Source organism: Emydura macquarii, unplaced genomic scaffold (genome assembly GCF_026122565.2).
Source record: "Emydura macquarii macquarii isolate MOO-44397 ecotype Brisbane River unplaced genomic scaffold, CSIRO-AGI_Emac_v2 contig_1451, whole genome shotgun sequence".
Classification (NCBI taxonomy): Eukaryota; Metazoa; Chordata; order Testudines; family Chelidae; genus Emydura; species Emydura macquarii.
This window is the reverse complement of record NW_027131588.1, coordinates 19,883,874-19,900,854: the sequence shown is the minus strand read 5'-3', so window position 1 is coordinate 19,900,854 and position 16,981 is coordinate 19,883,874. Positions and strand designations below refer to the sequence as shown.

At 45.2% G+C, this 16,981-nt stretch overlaps 1 protein-coding gene across 3 annotated transcripts in view; it reads right to left on the bottom strand.

The window, feature by feature from the left end:
* Nucleotides 1-268: 268 nt before the first annotated feature.
* The window catches only part of LOC137156453 (PH and SEC7 domain-containing protein 3-like), a 122,963-nt gene continuing 106,250 nt past the window's right edge, over nt 269-16,981 (bottom strand). For all 3 annotated transcript variants that reach the window (XM_067553295.1, XM_067553296.1, XM_067553297.1), the window contains 2 exons: nt 14,647-14,790; nt 269-8,896 (listed from right to left, as the gene is read on the bottom strand). In XM_067553295.1, the coding sequence (XP_067409396.1) occupies nt 8,684-8,896; nt 14,647-14,790 (357 nt within the window). In that variant the 3' untranslated portion in view covers nt 269-8,683. The remainder of the gene's footprint in view (nt 8,897-14,646; nt 14,791-16,981) is intronic.

Below are 16,981 nucleotides of genomic sequence, written 5' to 3'. Positions count from 1 at the left end.
GGCAAGGTGGTGAGTTGTGGATACTGTGGTGACGGCTACCGGCTGGCTAAGAACTGTGCACACCTGCCTCCGTTCCGCACCCCTTGTTATCTCATCCACCGGCTCCATCATTCAGGCTAGATGGTGATCTCTTTGGGGCAAGGATGCTATGTGTCTGGAGAGTATCTACCACAATGGGGCTGTGATCTGGCTGAGACCTCTAAGTGCTAGTGTAACACAAATATTAAAGTGTGACAGCTTAAATGAAGGTGCATTCAAGTCCAGCAGATGAAATACATTTGGTTTATTTCTTTCTAAAGTTTGTACATATACATATATCATATACATGTGTGAAATCCTTCACTGCTTCGCTTGATTTCAGTGACATAAAAATCATTCAAAAGGCTGTAGACTCGTGGTTACTCTCAAGCAACGTTATCCCGCCTTATAAAACACCGAGGAACAAGAGTTATAAGCATGAACATGTACACGAGAGAACTAGATCTCACAGTTTCAATATATCAGAGGCAAATTATTTGTCTGCTTACTCCAGCAATGCTCAAAGAGAGGGAAATATTTATATACAGTCACTTCAAAGGAAAAACAAAGCAATGTAAACTTAATTTCAAAATATTATTTAAATGATATAACAATATCCACGAGTCCTTTCCCCAGGGGGACAGGACATTCTGTAAGTGCCTTCATTTACCAGGAATTATCATTCTAGTACCTGTCACGCAGAATAGAATAGGAAAATCCAAGGACATCCTATGGTACCAATAGAAAACGGGGAAGGCCCCAATTCGGAACAGCAGCTATAGTTGGGAAAGCATGTGATTAAGTCCCATGGACCTCAATGGCACGTAAGCACGTGCTGAAATGCTTTCATGATGTGGGGCCTGAATCAGGTCTGCTACCTCTGACTCTTTGACTTCGGATGTGAAGCAGGCTGCTCTGGGCCTCTATACATTCCCATAGGGAGAAATTCACCCCTGGGGGGAAAGAGCCAATGTAGGTCTTAAATAGGGGCTGCACCGAGGGTCAGAGCAGCCAGATTTACTCCAGTGGAGAAGGGCTGGAGTTAACTTCAGCACTGCTCCGTTAGAGACAGAGCGGCTCATCAGAGAGCAGTGAGAATGGACTAAACACCACATGCCATGTAAACCAATCCATAGATCTCTACAGGAAAAGGAAAACAAATGGGATTACAAAGCAAAGAGCACAGAATAGCATCCAGAGAAAACGTAAACAGCAGGGATTGCAGCTGGGGCCCATCCAGGGGCTCCCTCGGCCCTGTCCTGCTCGTTACCAAACGCTGTAGAACATGACTCCAATAAGCTTTGCGCTAATAAATGAGATTGCTTAGCTGCACAGGTGTGTCTGTCTGTGTGGGGTGCTCTCTGAAGTGCAGGGGCAACAGGCTGCCACTGCAAGTTAACATTTCCACACAAGCACCACACCACGACACCAAGAACACAACATTATTTCCTGGTCTAAGGAAAGAGAAATCACCACAAAGTCTCAGGCATAACCGTGCAGTAACAGTGGTGACTCTTTAGTGGCAAATCATTGTATGAGACTGCCACGCCACCCTTTTTCACTACGTTATCCCGTCTGCGATGGATGCCAAAGAAACACCTCAGATCCCTGATACAGGGAGTCCAGGATCAAAGTTGATGGGATTTTCCCCCAGCATATCATCCTGGGCTGGAGTTACTCCACTAAATTTTCAGTCCTGTAAGATGCAAGCTCTCTGGCCCTGATCCAGAAAAGCACTTAGGCTTCAATTCACTGAGAGTGCTCCTGTGCTTAAAGTTAAGCACATGCTTAAGTGCTTTGCCATGCAGGGCAAGATCTAGTCCTAAATCCCCATTCCTGGGGTCATCCTAATGTCATACAAACTGCAACACTGACTCGGATATCATTCTGTAAACCCAGTGGGTTTTAGAATATATTTACTTGGGCTAAAAATCCCTCGACTGTTTCATACTTTCCAAAGGAATCCTTGGGGCATCACATGAAATACCCACGGCAGACACATTCCCCTACCACTCTGTAATTTACCAGCCCCAGGGATTCTTACACATTATCTCCGCAATTGTTAACATAAATCCTCACACCTCTTGCAAAGCCACCACAATCCAAGGTAACAGTTTCAAAAGTGCCTGAGTGACCTAGAAATCTAAGTCCAATGGTATTTAGGCACCCAAATGACTTAGCCATTTTTGAAAACGTTACCCCAGATGAATTATTTACAGAACTAGGCCAAGATTTCTTTAAACAGTGGGAGCGTTCAATGAGACTCTCAGGGAGCTATTTGCAAAAGCGTTCAGTGATGGCCGAACTCTGCTCCCATTTAAGCAATGGGAACAGAGTTAACCCAAAGTTGAGAGCTTTTTAAAACCCCACCCTCTAATTGCTATTCAGGCTCCTAAATAAATTACTTTATTTTCAAATGTTCTGAGAACCCAGCAGCTCCTGCAGAATACATCCCAGCAAGGCTGGATTAAGGAAAAGTGCTAAACCATCTGGTAACTGCTTATCTGGCTAAAACAACCAACACCTTACTGTTTATAGCCGTTAAACTTGTCTGGACAAAAATGAAGCACCAGAAAAAAAATAACCTTTGCAGTGTTTGCTCACAGAAGCCATACATCGCATAGGAACCACACACACATTCACACACACTCAGCAGGTACTGTACAGTCACTTTAACTTCTCTGTCTGTACTTTGTGAGATGAGCAGTAACTGCTGATCTTTAAAGCTGCCAGGGAATCTTGTTCTGTATCCATGACGTTGGATTCAGCCAAGTTACCGAGTGCCCCAGCCCAGCCCCAGGTGGGATGCTGTAACGGCAATGAAACAGAGACTGGTCGTATTTCCAGGCTATAGTTTTTTGGAAATGTATTGGACTATGGGTGAGATTTTCAAAAGTGTGTAAGTGACTTAGAACTGAAATGTGCTTAGGCCCATTGGGAAAATCTCTCCTAATTTTTAAAGTGATGCAGGCCGATTTCAAGACTCATCCTTTTTTCAGCAGGTGGTGTCATCAGATCAGATGAAGGCACTGAGTCAAATAGATCTCTGCTGCAACTTGGCTGAACTCTGTGGCGTTACACCAGGGATTCATGTGGCCCACTGCGGAACTGGAAACCTTGCCTATTTTTTGGAAATTTGCCCAATAAAAGGCCTGGTTCGGCTCTTCCTAACATTAGTAGTACTGGCACATCTCCAGAGAGCAACTACTAATTAGCAATGGATTAAGCGAGAGGAGAATGGCTGCCCTTTTCTAGGTCTTTTTATTATACCATTAGAACATAATTAATCCTCATGTTGCTAAGTCACACACTTTAAACACTGTACTGTTCTCTATCTCCCCACCTCTCAATAGACACGGAGTAGCAGATGCCATGGGGCGTGCGTGTGTGATTATTATTAATTTACTATTTTTACAAAATATACTAACTTTACAGGTGGGATTTTCCAAAGCACTCTGCATGTGCCTATGTCTGCGCCCATAGACTGGGGGAGCAGAGCTAGGACAATGCTGAGCACTTTGGAACGCTCCAGCCTGCCTCTACTACTAATCCATGGAGTGTTATAATAAATAATTAAAGCTAAACCTCAGTGCCATCAACAAAATAAATGAACAAGTTACGTTTTATGGCGCATGAGCCGCACTTCTTTCACTGTTTGTTCCCATGCTAATGAGCAACAGTCAGTCATTTGCAATAGGTGTCAGAATCATTCGCCTGCATTAAGCAAGGTTTCCCCTACGCCACATTTTTCCTCGTTCTTATTCACGAATAGTATTGAATAAGCAGCATTGTATTGTGTTGGAAAAAGAAAAGAGACAAGGAATTATAAAACCTAGCTCTTGTATAGCACTTTTTCATCAGTAGATCTCAAAGCGCTTTACAAGGGAGGTCAGTATCATTATCCGTTTTACAGATGGGGAAACCGAGGCATTGAGCAGTGAGGTGACTTGCCCAATGTCACCCAGCAATCAATGACAAATAGTCCGAATCGAAGTGTCAGTGAAACAATAGTCCTCACAGCTCAGCTACATCATTCCTCAGCTGACTGAGTTACCACCTACTGACAACAACTGAGGAAATGACACACAAACCGGGCTAAAAGGCTGCAGGTCTGGATGGATGTTGGCCGCACTCCAGAGTTTTGCACGCACGTGTGCACACACACACACAAACACAGGAGACAGCCTAGCGATTCTCAGCCATGACCTACAGAATCATCCCATGAACAAACTCCAGAATCCTCTCTGTTTGCAAAGGATTGTGGGATTGGGGTTCTGGGATAGTATTTTGCCCATTTTGGCGGCCGTGGGTTAGAAAAGGTGGAGTGTGGGTGAATCGTGCTCTTGGGGCAGGGGGCTGAAGGCAGGGGCTGGTTTTGCTGTGCTATGCTTTCCCCCCAATGCTGGTGGGTGCGAAGTTCTGTGGAGAGGCTCCCCTTCTCTGGAGCTTAGCCTGCGGTTTGTGGGGGCGGGGGGGGGAGAGAACTGTTCTCAGGTTGGATGGATGGAGGGAGAGACGGGGGGGCACCCACAGCAGGAGGAAGAGTGGAGACGGAGAGAGAGGCTCCTTCCTTCCTTCCCTCCGAGACCCAGACTCCCACTGGGGCATAATGGCCATGGGATTTTTGCAGCTGCCTGCCCCCTCCCCCCCCAGTTCAGAACAGCTGTGCTGATCCCTGGAGTGCACACAATGAGCTGTAAACACTGCAGAGCTGACCAGCCCTGCCATGGGCCCAAACCCGACACCCTCACTCAGCGATCCCAACGCCTTCAGCAGGAGGCTGGCCCGAGTGACCATATCAGGATCAGAACCTACGGGCGAGAAGTCTGCATGAAAGCAAGGGAGGTGGAGGTGACAGGTACTGCGCACGTTGAAATACCCAGGATTTGGGATGTAACACCTATATCAGGAGCCCCCTGCTTGTTGTCTATAGCCTGGACGATAGCAAAGCCTAAGAGGACAGCATGGCCCGTCTCTGTCTAGACTGGTGTAGCTCCTTGGAGGTGAGTGCAAAGGGTTAATCACGAGAGTTCTGACTATGAAGTGAGCATCCAAAGCGCCCCGCATGATGCTGGCACACTCTGCTGTGGCTGAGAGGAACTTGGAGATACTGGTTGTGATCAGAAAGGGATCTCCTGTTCAAACCCCATCTAGACCTTGGGCCAATTCACCTCTGCACCGAGCCAGTGCCTAACGCCACTGCAACGATCATGGAAGTCACAACCACCCCCCTGTGGGGGAATCCTGGGGTGATATAGGCGGAGGCACCACACTATCTCCTATGCCAAATCCCCTCCCTGCGGCCAGCACAGGGGGAATGGCTGGGAAAAGGCCGTGTGGCCGGAGGTTCCCTACACTCTGGTGATTCCTGGTTGCCACCTAGGAACCACTGGGCACCTAGTGCCATTTATAGCAGCCTTAAGGCTGCTCTAACTTGCACTGGGAAACCAGCCTGACACACAGTGGCCCCAAGACAAGAGAAGTGGCTTTAAAAACTTGACTTTGCACCCTCGTTCCTCCTGAGTTGCAATGCTTCTCGATAGCAACCACAGGCTTGGACACCTACACTGTATAATCACATATTTATCTTGTCTGCTAAAAGCAATTATCCAGGAGCTGGAAAGCAGAGTACTTTGTAAATAATGTGCAGCACATACCGGGCTAGATTCTCAGGCAATGTCAAACAGCATAGCTCCACTGTCTTCAATGCTGATTTACACCTTCTGAGAATTTGGCCCACCCTCTCTGCTACACTGTACTGCTAAAAGCAAACCAAACTACAATACCAGTCAGCACACTGATCCTGCTCAGTGATGTCTGTAGAGTTTTGCCACTAACTTCAATGGCAGCAGCATCTGCCTTTGTGTTTTCTCTTTACTTGTTTCAGCAAAACGTATCAAAGGGCATGGCTACACAGGCCATCCGTCAAGCAGTGTGCATTTCAAAGGATACCAGAACCTCACAAATTCCTCATTCACTAATCTGCACACCTCAGAATTCTCACAAAAAGCAGGTGCAGCTCAGCGAATACTTAGCAGCTGAAAGCTGCAGTGAAATTGCATTTTACTAAGACCAGGTAAGTTTTACAAATATACCACAATCCATTTACAAATACACTCTGGAGTACTATAATAAATAATTAAAACTCAACTGCATTTGATAAAATAAACAAACAAAATGCATTTTGCGATTCACTGTCCTGGACTTTTCACACTGCTTTTAATTCACTCATCTGCAAGGAGTTCCGCAGTCGTGAGCCTGAATTAGCCAGCTTCTGTTGCATTGGTTGAAAAACATATTGTATGGGAGTGCTTCCGCTCGTGACTGAGAGATCAGCAAATTAAACACAATCTATGGGCAGCCAGAATATTTGAAAAGCCAACACAAACATTTGTAAATGTCACCTCTTGGCTTTTTAAACCACTGCACTCGATTTGTAAGCACAATGAGTACATGGAGACCTTCCCATCTGCCTTGCATGAGGGCTAGAGTACAGCTGCACTGACGTGGGAGTGGAACAGGCATTGAACTGTGACTTTGCTGGACTTTCTCCTCTTTCTGCTGTACTCTTCCTGTGAGGAACTGACGTGAAATGATCATCTCCCTATGTGATGGCATTCAGGGGTCCCAGTGTAATCTCTCTCTCTCTCTTTCTCAGTACAACTCAACCTCGTTTGCTGCCTCCCCTCCCCCCCCTTTTTTTTAAATTATTATTGTACAATGAACTGTTGCAAGATGCCTAGGCCTTCCTCCCGAGTGGCTAATCTACTACCCCTCAACAAGTAGTCCAAATGATTCCTTACGACCATGCCCTTGCGTACACTGAATTTCACTTCCCAGCCTCTTGCTTAAGCACATGACTTTGGCCCTAATTCAGGAAAGCTTCTCTTCAGGGCAACACTCAGGCGATGTGCTTAACTTCACACACAAAATAATGTTTAAAAACCCAATTTAACAGCTGGAAAATGTTGGCCAGCTCTCCTCACAGTTCTGTAAAGTGCAGAACCTCCCAGGGTCACTTTTAACATGAGATCAAGCACTGGCTATCCTCTAGACTTCCAATACAATGACTGATTAGTTTAGTGGTCCAGGATAGTTTAGTGTCCATGATCAATCAGTCCTTGGCCTCTCTGCTGAGCATGCCCACAAGTATGGGAGGATCTTTGTGATGTAAACACCTGTCCCTGTAAGAACTGGACTTGAGATACCTACACATTTCTGAGAGGCCACCAACTGCAGTTTATATTGACCTGGGTAGTCTTGGCATATTAAGGATTAGACCCCCAGACAAGCTGACCTATGGCAGGCACAAGATGGGTGGGCCCTGGGAAGAAGCAAAAGTGTCTCTTCGTCACCTTCATGCTCCCCAGATCCTGGGCCTTGGTGTAAGTTGAAACAGCCTCAGGGCCATTCCCGCAGCTGGGGAAGGCTGAGGAATACAGACACCCTGGCCAAGTCCCTTTTTCCCCAGTCCATGCCCTTACACAGGGGCCAGGAGTTGCTATGAAAGGAAGATTCCTCAGGGGGCCGGTTTTGCCAGCCATAGGCTGCATTGTTCTGACCATCAGGGACAGAGCAACTGGAATGGGGCAGATTCTGGCTCTTAGATGAAAGAGTCTCTAATGCCATTAAGTCCCTGAGTCACCAGGACTTGTGTTCCAATATGTTCTTCTTAAACAGTGGTTAAAAATTCAAGGGATAGTTTAACAGAATGTCTTTCAGAGAGAAGAGGAAAACACTCCATTGATATCAGAGAGACGGCAGAATACCTGTGCATACTAAAAAGGAAGCAAAATTCTGGAGGGAAACTGCAGATGGGCATTGCATATTAAGACTCTCTATGGCAGCAGTGTGAGAGTGCGTTGTTGATAAACACATGCAATTCCCCTTGCTACTAAAACGCACAGCCAGCAGTTGTCATCTACAACAGCCAATCGCTTAATGAAATGGAAAAATAAAATTCATTCTGCCTGGATCATCTCTAAACAAGAGAAACAGCTTTGGGCTTTCCCACTACTCCTCCCTTTGAAAAACCTATTCTAAGTCTGTATGCCCAGCATTTCCTGTGATTTTCATTTTTCAGTCCCTGGTAAATGCGAGTCCAGAGTTAATACAATCCAATACGGCTCCCATCTCTGTAGCACAAGAACCAGCATGTTTCACATCGTTGGAAAATCTCTATTCCCAGTGTCAGAATTTAACTAACCTCCTGCAGGGAGTAGTCAGCTCCGTGTTGGCAACTGTGCAACCATTCATTTCTCGTCACTGCAGCTAGCACTCGCTATGCTGCAGTGCCTGTCCAGTTACTGTTCCCACTGCAATGAAAAAGGTCACAGGTGACTTGAGATGAAAGTCACGTGCTAATGTGAGAGGATAGAAGGGGAGGAGATGTGCAATAAATCAGGAAGTCTCACTCCCACCCCTTTAAAAAAAAAAAGGAGGTACTTCAATGGCTAGATGATAAATTAACAAGGCAAAGCAAATCAGGAGCAAAGACATCTCCTACAATCTGTACAGAAACAACAAAATATACAATAGAAAATGTCACTAACACCCCATTCAGGCAGATGCATTGGTTTGTTTTTGTCAAGGACAGGTTAGCAAAGGACATTTTTGACCAATGGTATTTTGCTGCATGGCTGTTTCTTCAGCTGTCTCACACAGTCTAAGTGACCTTCTGCTTGATGCTGGGTGTTTCTGGTCTGTAGTCCTTCCTCTCGGAGATGTTTCGCTTCACCTTGACACTAACTGGAGACTCCTGATTTAATGAGGGACTCGAATGTGATTTCTTCAGTCCTGGCCCATCATTTTCTCCACTGCTCAGCAGCTCCTTGCCCCCTTCTTTCAGTAGGGCAACATAAATCTCATAGCGAATTTTCTGGAAAAGGAACATGGAAATGGATCAGCCTGAATGAACTTCTCTGGGCTGTGGTAGGCAGGAGGTCTGCCTGGATAATCAGACTGGCCCCTTGAAATCTAGGAGACTAATATGTATGTGAATCATGATGAGTAATATAAATTACACCACACAGAAAGTGTCTGAGCCAGCCAGAGCCCCGGGATGCTGTACAATTACCAACATTTATTCCTCACTCATGCAAACCTTTGCTCTGTACCTAATAATGGCCTCCAGCCAATAAGAGTGCAGGGGATTTACCTAACAGGTGGGGAGCAGTCTCTGAATAGCCGTGCAGGGCCCACTGATATGTACCTTACTTATGCAGAGTAGGACTTTGCTGCACAAGTATCCCTGAGTAAAGAAAACAAGATTACTCCTGCAGTATGGCATTACTCAGCGTGCGTACACATGCCACAATGGTCCAAAGGGAGCGTGAAAAATCCTTCTGCTCAGACTGGCTACTGTCCTCAGAGCTCCCCAAATGTAGTCTGGCTACCATGGGTTCTGTTTCCACTGCCTCAGCCCACGTGACCCTAAATATTAAAGCACGGATCACAGTGTGCACAGAATCGCACAGGAAAAGGATTCTCTATGCTGGGCTCTCCCAATGAGAGCCGGTGGGAGGGTGGAACGTCAGCCTTCTCCAAGGCAACTCCACCCCACCTTTGCCTCGAAGAGGAAATTCTGCAAGTCCAGAGTTTGGAAAATAGGACGCGCTTAGGAGGCGCAGGCCATAATCCCCATGATTATTAGGGGAAGCTCATCCTGATCATCTGAGATCTACCAGACTTTACTCCCTGGTCAGGCACCAATGTTTTTATGTATCGCAGAACTGCCCAATCCTAATTTGTTCAGTGTCTGGACTAGTGTGTTCCCCTTTGTTATAGCGCACTTCTTGCTTTGCAGGTCACAACAACACAGTACCTCACACAATACCACAGCTATCAACAGGAATGAATAGTCATTCGTAGGAATTTATCTGCAGGAGGGTTCAGTAAAGTTAGCCAGCATGGTTGTTGATGGGAAAAGGGCAATCCATCCCTAGTCAGTCACTAATGTCAGTGTCGGAATTGTAATTAAGATGATCACAGGTAAACCCCACACTTCTACTGATTATTAATCCATTTCTCAAAGGAATAAAATAGTCTCTAAATTATTACGTTCCTGACTGAGCAAAAATGTTGAAAGAGAATTCTCTCAATTTATAACAACATTCAAGCAATAATAATTATCATTATTTGAATGCAAAATAGAAAAAAGCATTGGAGCGGCTTTGAAGAGGACAAAAATGAGAGAACGTGACTAGGCTTTCAAAAAGTCCTTCGAGAAACAGAATCTTACTGAGAATGATCACAAGAGAAATCCGCTTAAAAATGAAATGAGGAAAAAACAGTCTTATCAGTTCCATATCTGGAGGTCCAGCTCAGCGCTGCAGAGACAAATAAATGAAAGAGGTATAAAACATGCCACTCAAAGAAGGCGAATCAATGAGCAGAATTCTGATGATGCAACATGCTTCACTGCGTTATGAATGGGACAGCTTGGCGAGAGGAGGAAATAGTTATTCCTGCAAGTGCTGGCTCATCATAACATTTATCAGGAAGGAGGACTGTGTTATCTCTGTGTGGTTTTAATAATTAAAATAAACAAAATTTGGGTCATAAACCTAAGCCAATGTTTACACCAGGAATAAAACCCTGGGCTGGATTCCTGCCCCTATTTAAGTCAATGGCAGTTTTGCCATTCACTTCAACAGAGCCAGGATTCCACTGCTGCTGTCTATCCTCAGCCTTAGTTTAAGCAATAGCTGAACTTTCTGACTTTGTCCTGACCCACAACTACTTCAGATTTGGAGGCAATCTATACCTTCAAGTCAGAGACACAGCTATGGGCACCCACATGGCCCCACAGTATGCCAACATTTTTATGGCTGACCTAGAACACCGCTTCCTCAAAACCCGTCCCCTAGCACCTCTCCTTTACCTACGCTACAGTGATGACATTTTCATCATCTGGACCAACAGGAAAGAGTCCCTCGAAGAATTCCACCAGGATTTCAGTAATTTCCATCCCACCATCAACCTCAGCCTGGACCTGTCCACATAAGAAATCCACTTCCTGGACACTACAATACAAATAAGGATGGTCACATTAATACCACCCTATACCGAAAACCAACTGACCGCAATATATATCTTCATGCCTCCAGGTTCCACCCTGGACACATTACATGATCCATTGTCTATAGCCAAGCCCTAAGATACAACCGGATTTGCTCTGATTCCTCAGACAGAGACAAACACCTACAGGATCTCCATAAAACATTCTTAAAACTACAATACCCACCTGGAGAGGTGAAGAAACAAATTGACAGAGCCAGACGGGTACCCAGAAGTCACCTTCTACAGGACAGACCAAACAAAGAAAACAACAGAACCCCACTGGCCATCACCTATAGCCCCCAGCTAAAATCTCTCCAACACATCATTAAAGATCTACAACCTATCCTAGCAGATGATCCTTCACCCCCTCAAGCTGTGGGAGGCAGACCTATCCTTGCTTACAGACAGCCCCCCAACCTGAAGCAAATACCTACCAGCAACCATACATCATACAATAAGAACACTAACCCAGGAACATACCCCTGCAACAAACCCCGTTGCCATCTCTGCCCACACATCGACTTTAATGACACCATCACAGGTCCTAACCACATCAGCCACACCATAAGGAGCTCATTCACCTGCACATCTACTAGTGTAATATATGCCATCATGTGACAGCAATGCCCCTCTGCCATGTACATTGGCCAAACCGGACTGTCATTACGTAAAATAATAAATGGACACAAATCAGACATAAAAAATGGTAACATCCATAAACCAGTCGGAGAACACTTCAATCTCCCAGGACACTCTGTAACTGACTTGAAAGTTGCCATATTTCTACAAAAAAACTTCAAAAATAGACTTCAAAGAGAAACTGCAGAGCTGGAACTCATCTGCAAACTTGACACAATCAAACTGGGTCTGAATAGGGACTTGGAATGGTTCTCTTATTACAAGAATTAATTGTCCCTGTTCACACATTCTCACCTTCTAATCAATGGTTGTGAATAGGCCTCATCTACTCTAACTGAATGGACTTTGTTAACACCTACCCTCCCCATTGTTGTTCCTTACCTTGGATGTATATCTATACCCCCTATCTGATTTCTATTTCTTGCATCTGAGGAAGTGGGTTGCAGCCCATGAAAGCTTATGCCTGCAGAAATTAGATTTGTTAGTCTTTAAAGTGCTACAGAACTCTTGCTGTTTTTGCTGTATACAGACTAACACGGCTACCCCTCTGGTACAAATAAGGCTTTCTTTGAAGTTAAACTGTAAAAACCTGCTCTCTTTTGCAACGATGAATCTCCACCAATGGAATCTCCACCACTGGAGATTTTTAAGAGCAGGTTAGACAAATACCTGTCAGGGATGGTCTAGATAATGCTTGGTTCTGCCATGCATGTTTTTACAGGACAGTCTTCAATGAGGCAGTCACACAGCCTGACCCTGGCAGCCTCTGATGCACATGCACTGCCTCATTCAAAGCCAAAGATGGATCAATACAGACCCAAAGGGAGAAACTACTTTGTTAGCAGTACTGTTTTTCGCAGGGAGCAAGAATGGGAGAATGCAGGTAGCTGAAGGAAAACAAATGACAAGAGTGTCAGAGAAGGGAAATCTGGCCTTCTCCCTCTCTAAGGGAACCATGCTGTTTCCTCTGGGATTCTGGCCTTTTTGCACTAAGATTCTGTGTTTTCTTTTCCCTTCTGCTGCTGCTGCTTTCAGTGGCCTGGTCTGCTGGCTCAGCTGGAGAGAGCCTAAAAGCAGTCTGGCAGGGTGCAGCTCAGGCCGCACCCCCCTGCATTCTCACCCTACCTCGGCCAGGCCAGGCGCTCAATCACTTTCACTCCTGGAGGCTTTGCTCCAAAGACAAAAAAGCCGGAAGATTTCAATTGTTAGTTTTTCAGAGAAATCGAATGCTTTTTACAGCCAGCCACCAATTTTATGCGTTCCATGGAATCTGTGACAAGCGTGAAAACAGCCTAGATTCACATATTAGCAGGTTAAAAACACCTTCTCTCTCATGTGGTGAGAGTAGATGTAATCTCAGAGCTATTTACACGGGCATTTTGGGGAGCGTTATTCATATCTATTCGCTCTGTAGGGTTCAGTTTTCATTTGAGGTTCTCTCTAAGAAAGACAACATTATTTGTTATTGTCACGGGGCAGTTGGTCTCTGTAGGTAGGTGAAGCCCAGCTCCCTGGGCCAGAGCAAGTGAGCCCAATCCAGCCAATTAAAAGAGGACTGGGCTACACCTGGGCCTATAAAAGGCTGCTAGTAGGCAGCTGGGAAGGGAGAACTGAGACAGGGAGAGCCCTGAGGGGAAGCCATAGTGGAATGGAGCTAGCTCCTGTGGTGGGTCCCTGGAGCAAGGGGCCAGGGACTCAGGGGAGCAGAGCTGATGGAGGCTAGGAAGCTTGCAGGAGCTCCGCGGAGGGACAGAGACCCCTGGGAGGGGTGGCACTACAGCCAGTCACTAAAGATTGAGTTAAGACCATGTTCTGCTTGTTTGATAACCTCTGTTGTGAAAATAAACCTTGACTGAGGCTGGGTGTGGCAGCGCGTGTTTTGGAGCTGAGGGGAAGTAACAGTTATCTAGACATGTGGTGGGCCCTTTGGGACGTGGATCGATGCACACGGCCATTTCTCATTTCTCTCCATGCCTCACTGCTAAAACTCGCTAAATATAAACAGGCACAAAAAGAGGGCAATCAAAACTCCCCAAGCCATAAACATACAGGGGCGTGATTCTCACAGCTGCAATCTAACTTTCAACACCAAATTCATCACTGGTATTTTATCCTCTGCCCTTCCTGGTTTACCTGTTAGTCACCTATGCACAGTACCAAGAGTTTTGATGGTACAGTGGGTGCATCTAAGAGTGAGTGCCTGGTAATAAGTGTAGAAGGGCTGATTCTCCTCTGCTTCCTTCAGAACACACAAATGAACCATCATTACTATTATTTATATTACAGCAGCATCCAGGGGCACTGGCACTCTGCCTGCCCATACTGGGCTCATAATCTAATGAGACAGGAAAGCCAAAGGGAGTAAGGAAACATTATTATTCCCCATTGTACAGATGGGGAAATGAGGCATGGAGCGGCTAAGTGACTTGCCCAAAGTCACACGAGAAGTCTGTGTCAGAAGTCAGAACTGACTCCCAAACTCGAGAGCCTCCTGACTGACGAGGTAACAGGTGACCGCAGTCAAAAGCCTCAAACTATATCAAATGTTTGTGTCATCTATATCTGCAGGTGCAGGGGACGCTGAGCGTATAATGACGAACCTGCAGAATTATCATCATGTTTGACATACAAGGATGCTAATCGCTTGCCTAGGTCTAAGCTTTGACTTATTTTAAGTGTTATGGAGAGGTTATATGGTAAGGTGAGTCTTGCAGATGTTTACTAGCAAAAACAAAAACAAAACAATAAACCCCACCTATTTGCACCACTGATACTATAGATGTACCATTACTGTCTTTATTGGGTTAGTCAATCCTACAATATTGTTTTACTCCTTTCCTTAGTTCTACAAGCTGTTCTGCAATTTTTAGGGCTTTTCTCCAACAGGGCTGCCTAGCCCATGTATTTACTGCTGTATCCCATACCTACCTCAAACTCCAGATAGTGGTCTTTCAGTTTGTAGTCATCTACTTCCTTGCCTTTGAGTTTCTTGTCTGGTGGGTAGGAGCGATGCTCGGCAAGCTCAGTCGAGATTTGCTTGAGTTTAGCTTCATGGGATTTCAGCTGTTCATCCTTCAGAAAGAGATTAGTCATTTACATATCAGAATCTAACAGATTCAGTAAGTGACAAGAAGGAAAAGATCCCCCACACACTGAACAGCAATTTCTGGCAAGTGGCATTTTTTTAAAATGTCATTTTATCTTATCAGTTTAATTGTCAGGGACACATCTTCAAGAGCTTGGCACCCTGAACCTCCCTTGTAAGCATCTAAAGGAAATGGCCAGATTTTCTAAAGTATGCAGCACCCAGCACCTCTCCAGGGAACAAGGGAGTACCTACTACTCCCCCTCCAGTTGAGAACGATGGGAGTTGCTGGCTGTGAAGCACTGCTGAAAATCTGGCCATTATACTTTACTATCCCCTGTGCCAAATTCACTCAAGTCAATGATGATGAGTGGAGTACAAGTAAGGGCAGAGTTTGGTCCCATATCTAAAGTCATTGCAATTTGGAAGCAACTCTTTTGGAGACAGGAGTGGTATGATTGTCAGACTCCTCCCCTCTGTCACTCGGCCAGTATTTGCTTTCCAGTCTGTAGCAGCCAGCTGGTTAGAGCTACGCAAGGCACAGGCTCTCCTGGGAGGAGGATGTTCTGTCCTCTCCTGAAGAGTTATTTCCTTTGCTAATCTACGATAATTTACTCCACTATGTAGTTGGAGGGGACGAGGACTTGCTACTCTTTCTTTCTAGATAATTTCCTTTCTCCCAATCATCCCAAACCCACTCACCCCCTCCAGTCCAGCTGGGTAGAGAATGGCACTCCTCTGCAACTCTCAGTGCTTGCTTGCTCTCCTTCAGTTCATGCACTCCTTAGGTCCTGCAGAGTGGCCTTATCGTTTCTGAACTTGGGTTGGACTGGGCTTTCAATTCAACACTCTACTTTAATGTTATTCCTCATCCCACTGAACTAGCATTGCTGGAAAGAGCAGAAATGGGGAAATCTCATCCGTTTCTGACAACACAGGACTCACTAGACTGGATCAGACCCAAAGTCCATCTAGACCAGCAGCCTGTTTCTGACAGTGGCCAACACCAGATGCACCAGAGGAAAGTGCAAGGACCCTGCAGATGGAAGACATGGGATAATCAGCCCCCCACATTAGGTCTCATCCTGATCTCTAACAGTTAGAGATTGGCTTAACCCCTGAAGCATAAGGTTTGATATCCCTTCCAAAATGTTATCATTAATTATAAAAGCTCTGGATGATATCAGCATAGGCCTCCAATCCCTTTTTGGATCTAGTTAAATTCTTGGCCTCAACAACTTCCAGTGGCAGTGAGTTCCATAGTCTAATTACACGTGTGAAAAAGTACTGCCTTTTATTGATTTGAATCTGCCACCTTTTAGTTTCACTGAACATCCCTTGTTCTTGTGTTATGAGACAGGAAGAACAGAAGCTCTTGATCTACCTTCTGTAGACAATGCATTATTTTCTATACTTTTATCACATCCCTGTTACAAGCCAACTACAGGATGTAGACCCTGGAGGTGAACTTGGTGAAATGACTTAGTACAATCAATTCTGTCTCGCCTTCTCATCTCTTATTTCAGCTAGGGTCTGACCCTGCTGCCAATGATGTCAATGAAAATGACGACATTGATTTTACTCTGAGCAGGCACAGGTCATTTGAAGCAAGTGCTGTTGTGGACATCTTGATTCAGCCCACAAACTCTAACAAGGAGACCAGAAAGAGTTCATAATTCATATTTCATCCTCTGCAGAATGAGAAGCAGCCTGCAAGCAACCTCTCCAGCTACAGATAAAATAAGACAGGTTTTAGTTTGTCTTTGAATTTATCTGCTTTGAAAAATTTAACAATCTTCTGCCATTAGCTCAAACAGCTTAGCTTATTCTGCTTCTCATGTCACCCTTTTACCAGTACACACACCACAGGGTAAAATGGAAACAATGAAGCTAGGAAGCTGTGTGCTAAGTGGAATGATGTCTTAGTGAAAAGATTTTTTTGATGACTGTGGGTGAATTATTGAAACCACAAGCCGTGGTGGAGCTGCACTGAAAAAATGGTAAACAAGACACTAGGTTGCATTAACAGAAGGTGAAAACCCAGAATAAGACAAATACTATTACTCCTGGATAAGGCACTTGGTTAGACTTTCACCCAGAATACAGTGTGAAGTGCTAATCCCCAGGCCACTGGAAGAATGTTATTGCCCGAAGGTAGGTGCAGTGGAGGGCAACAAA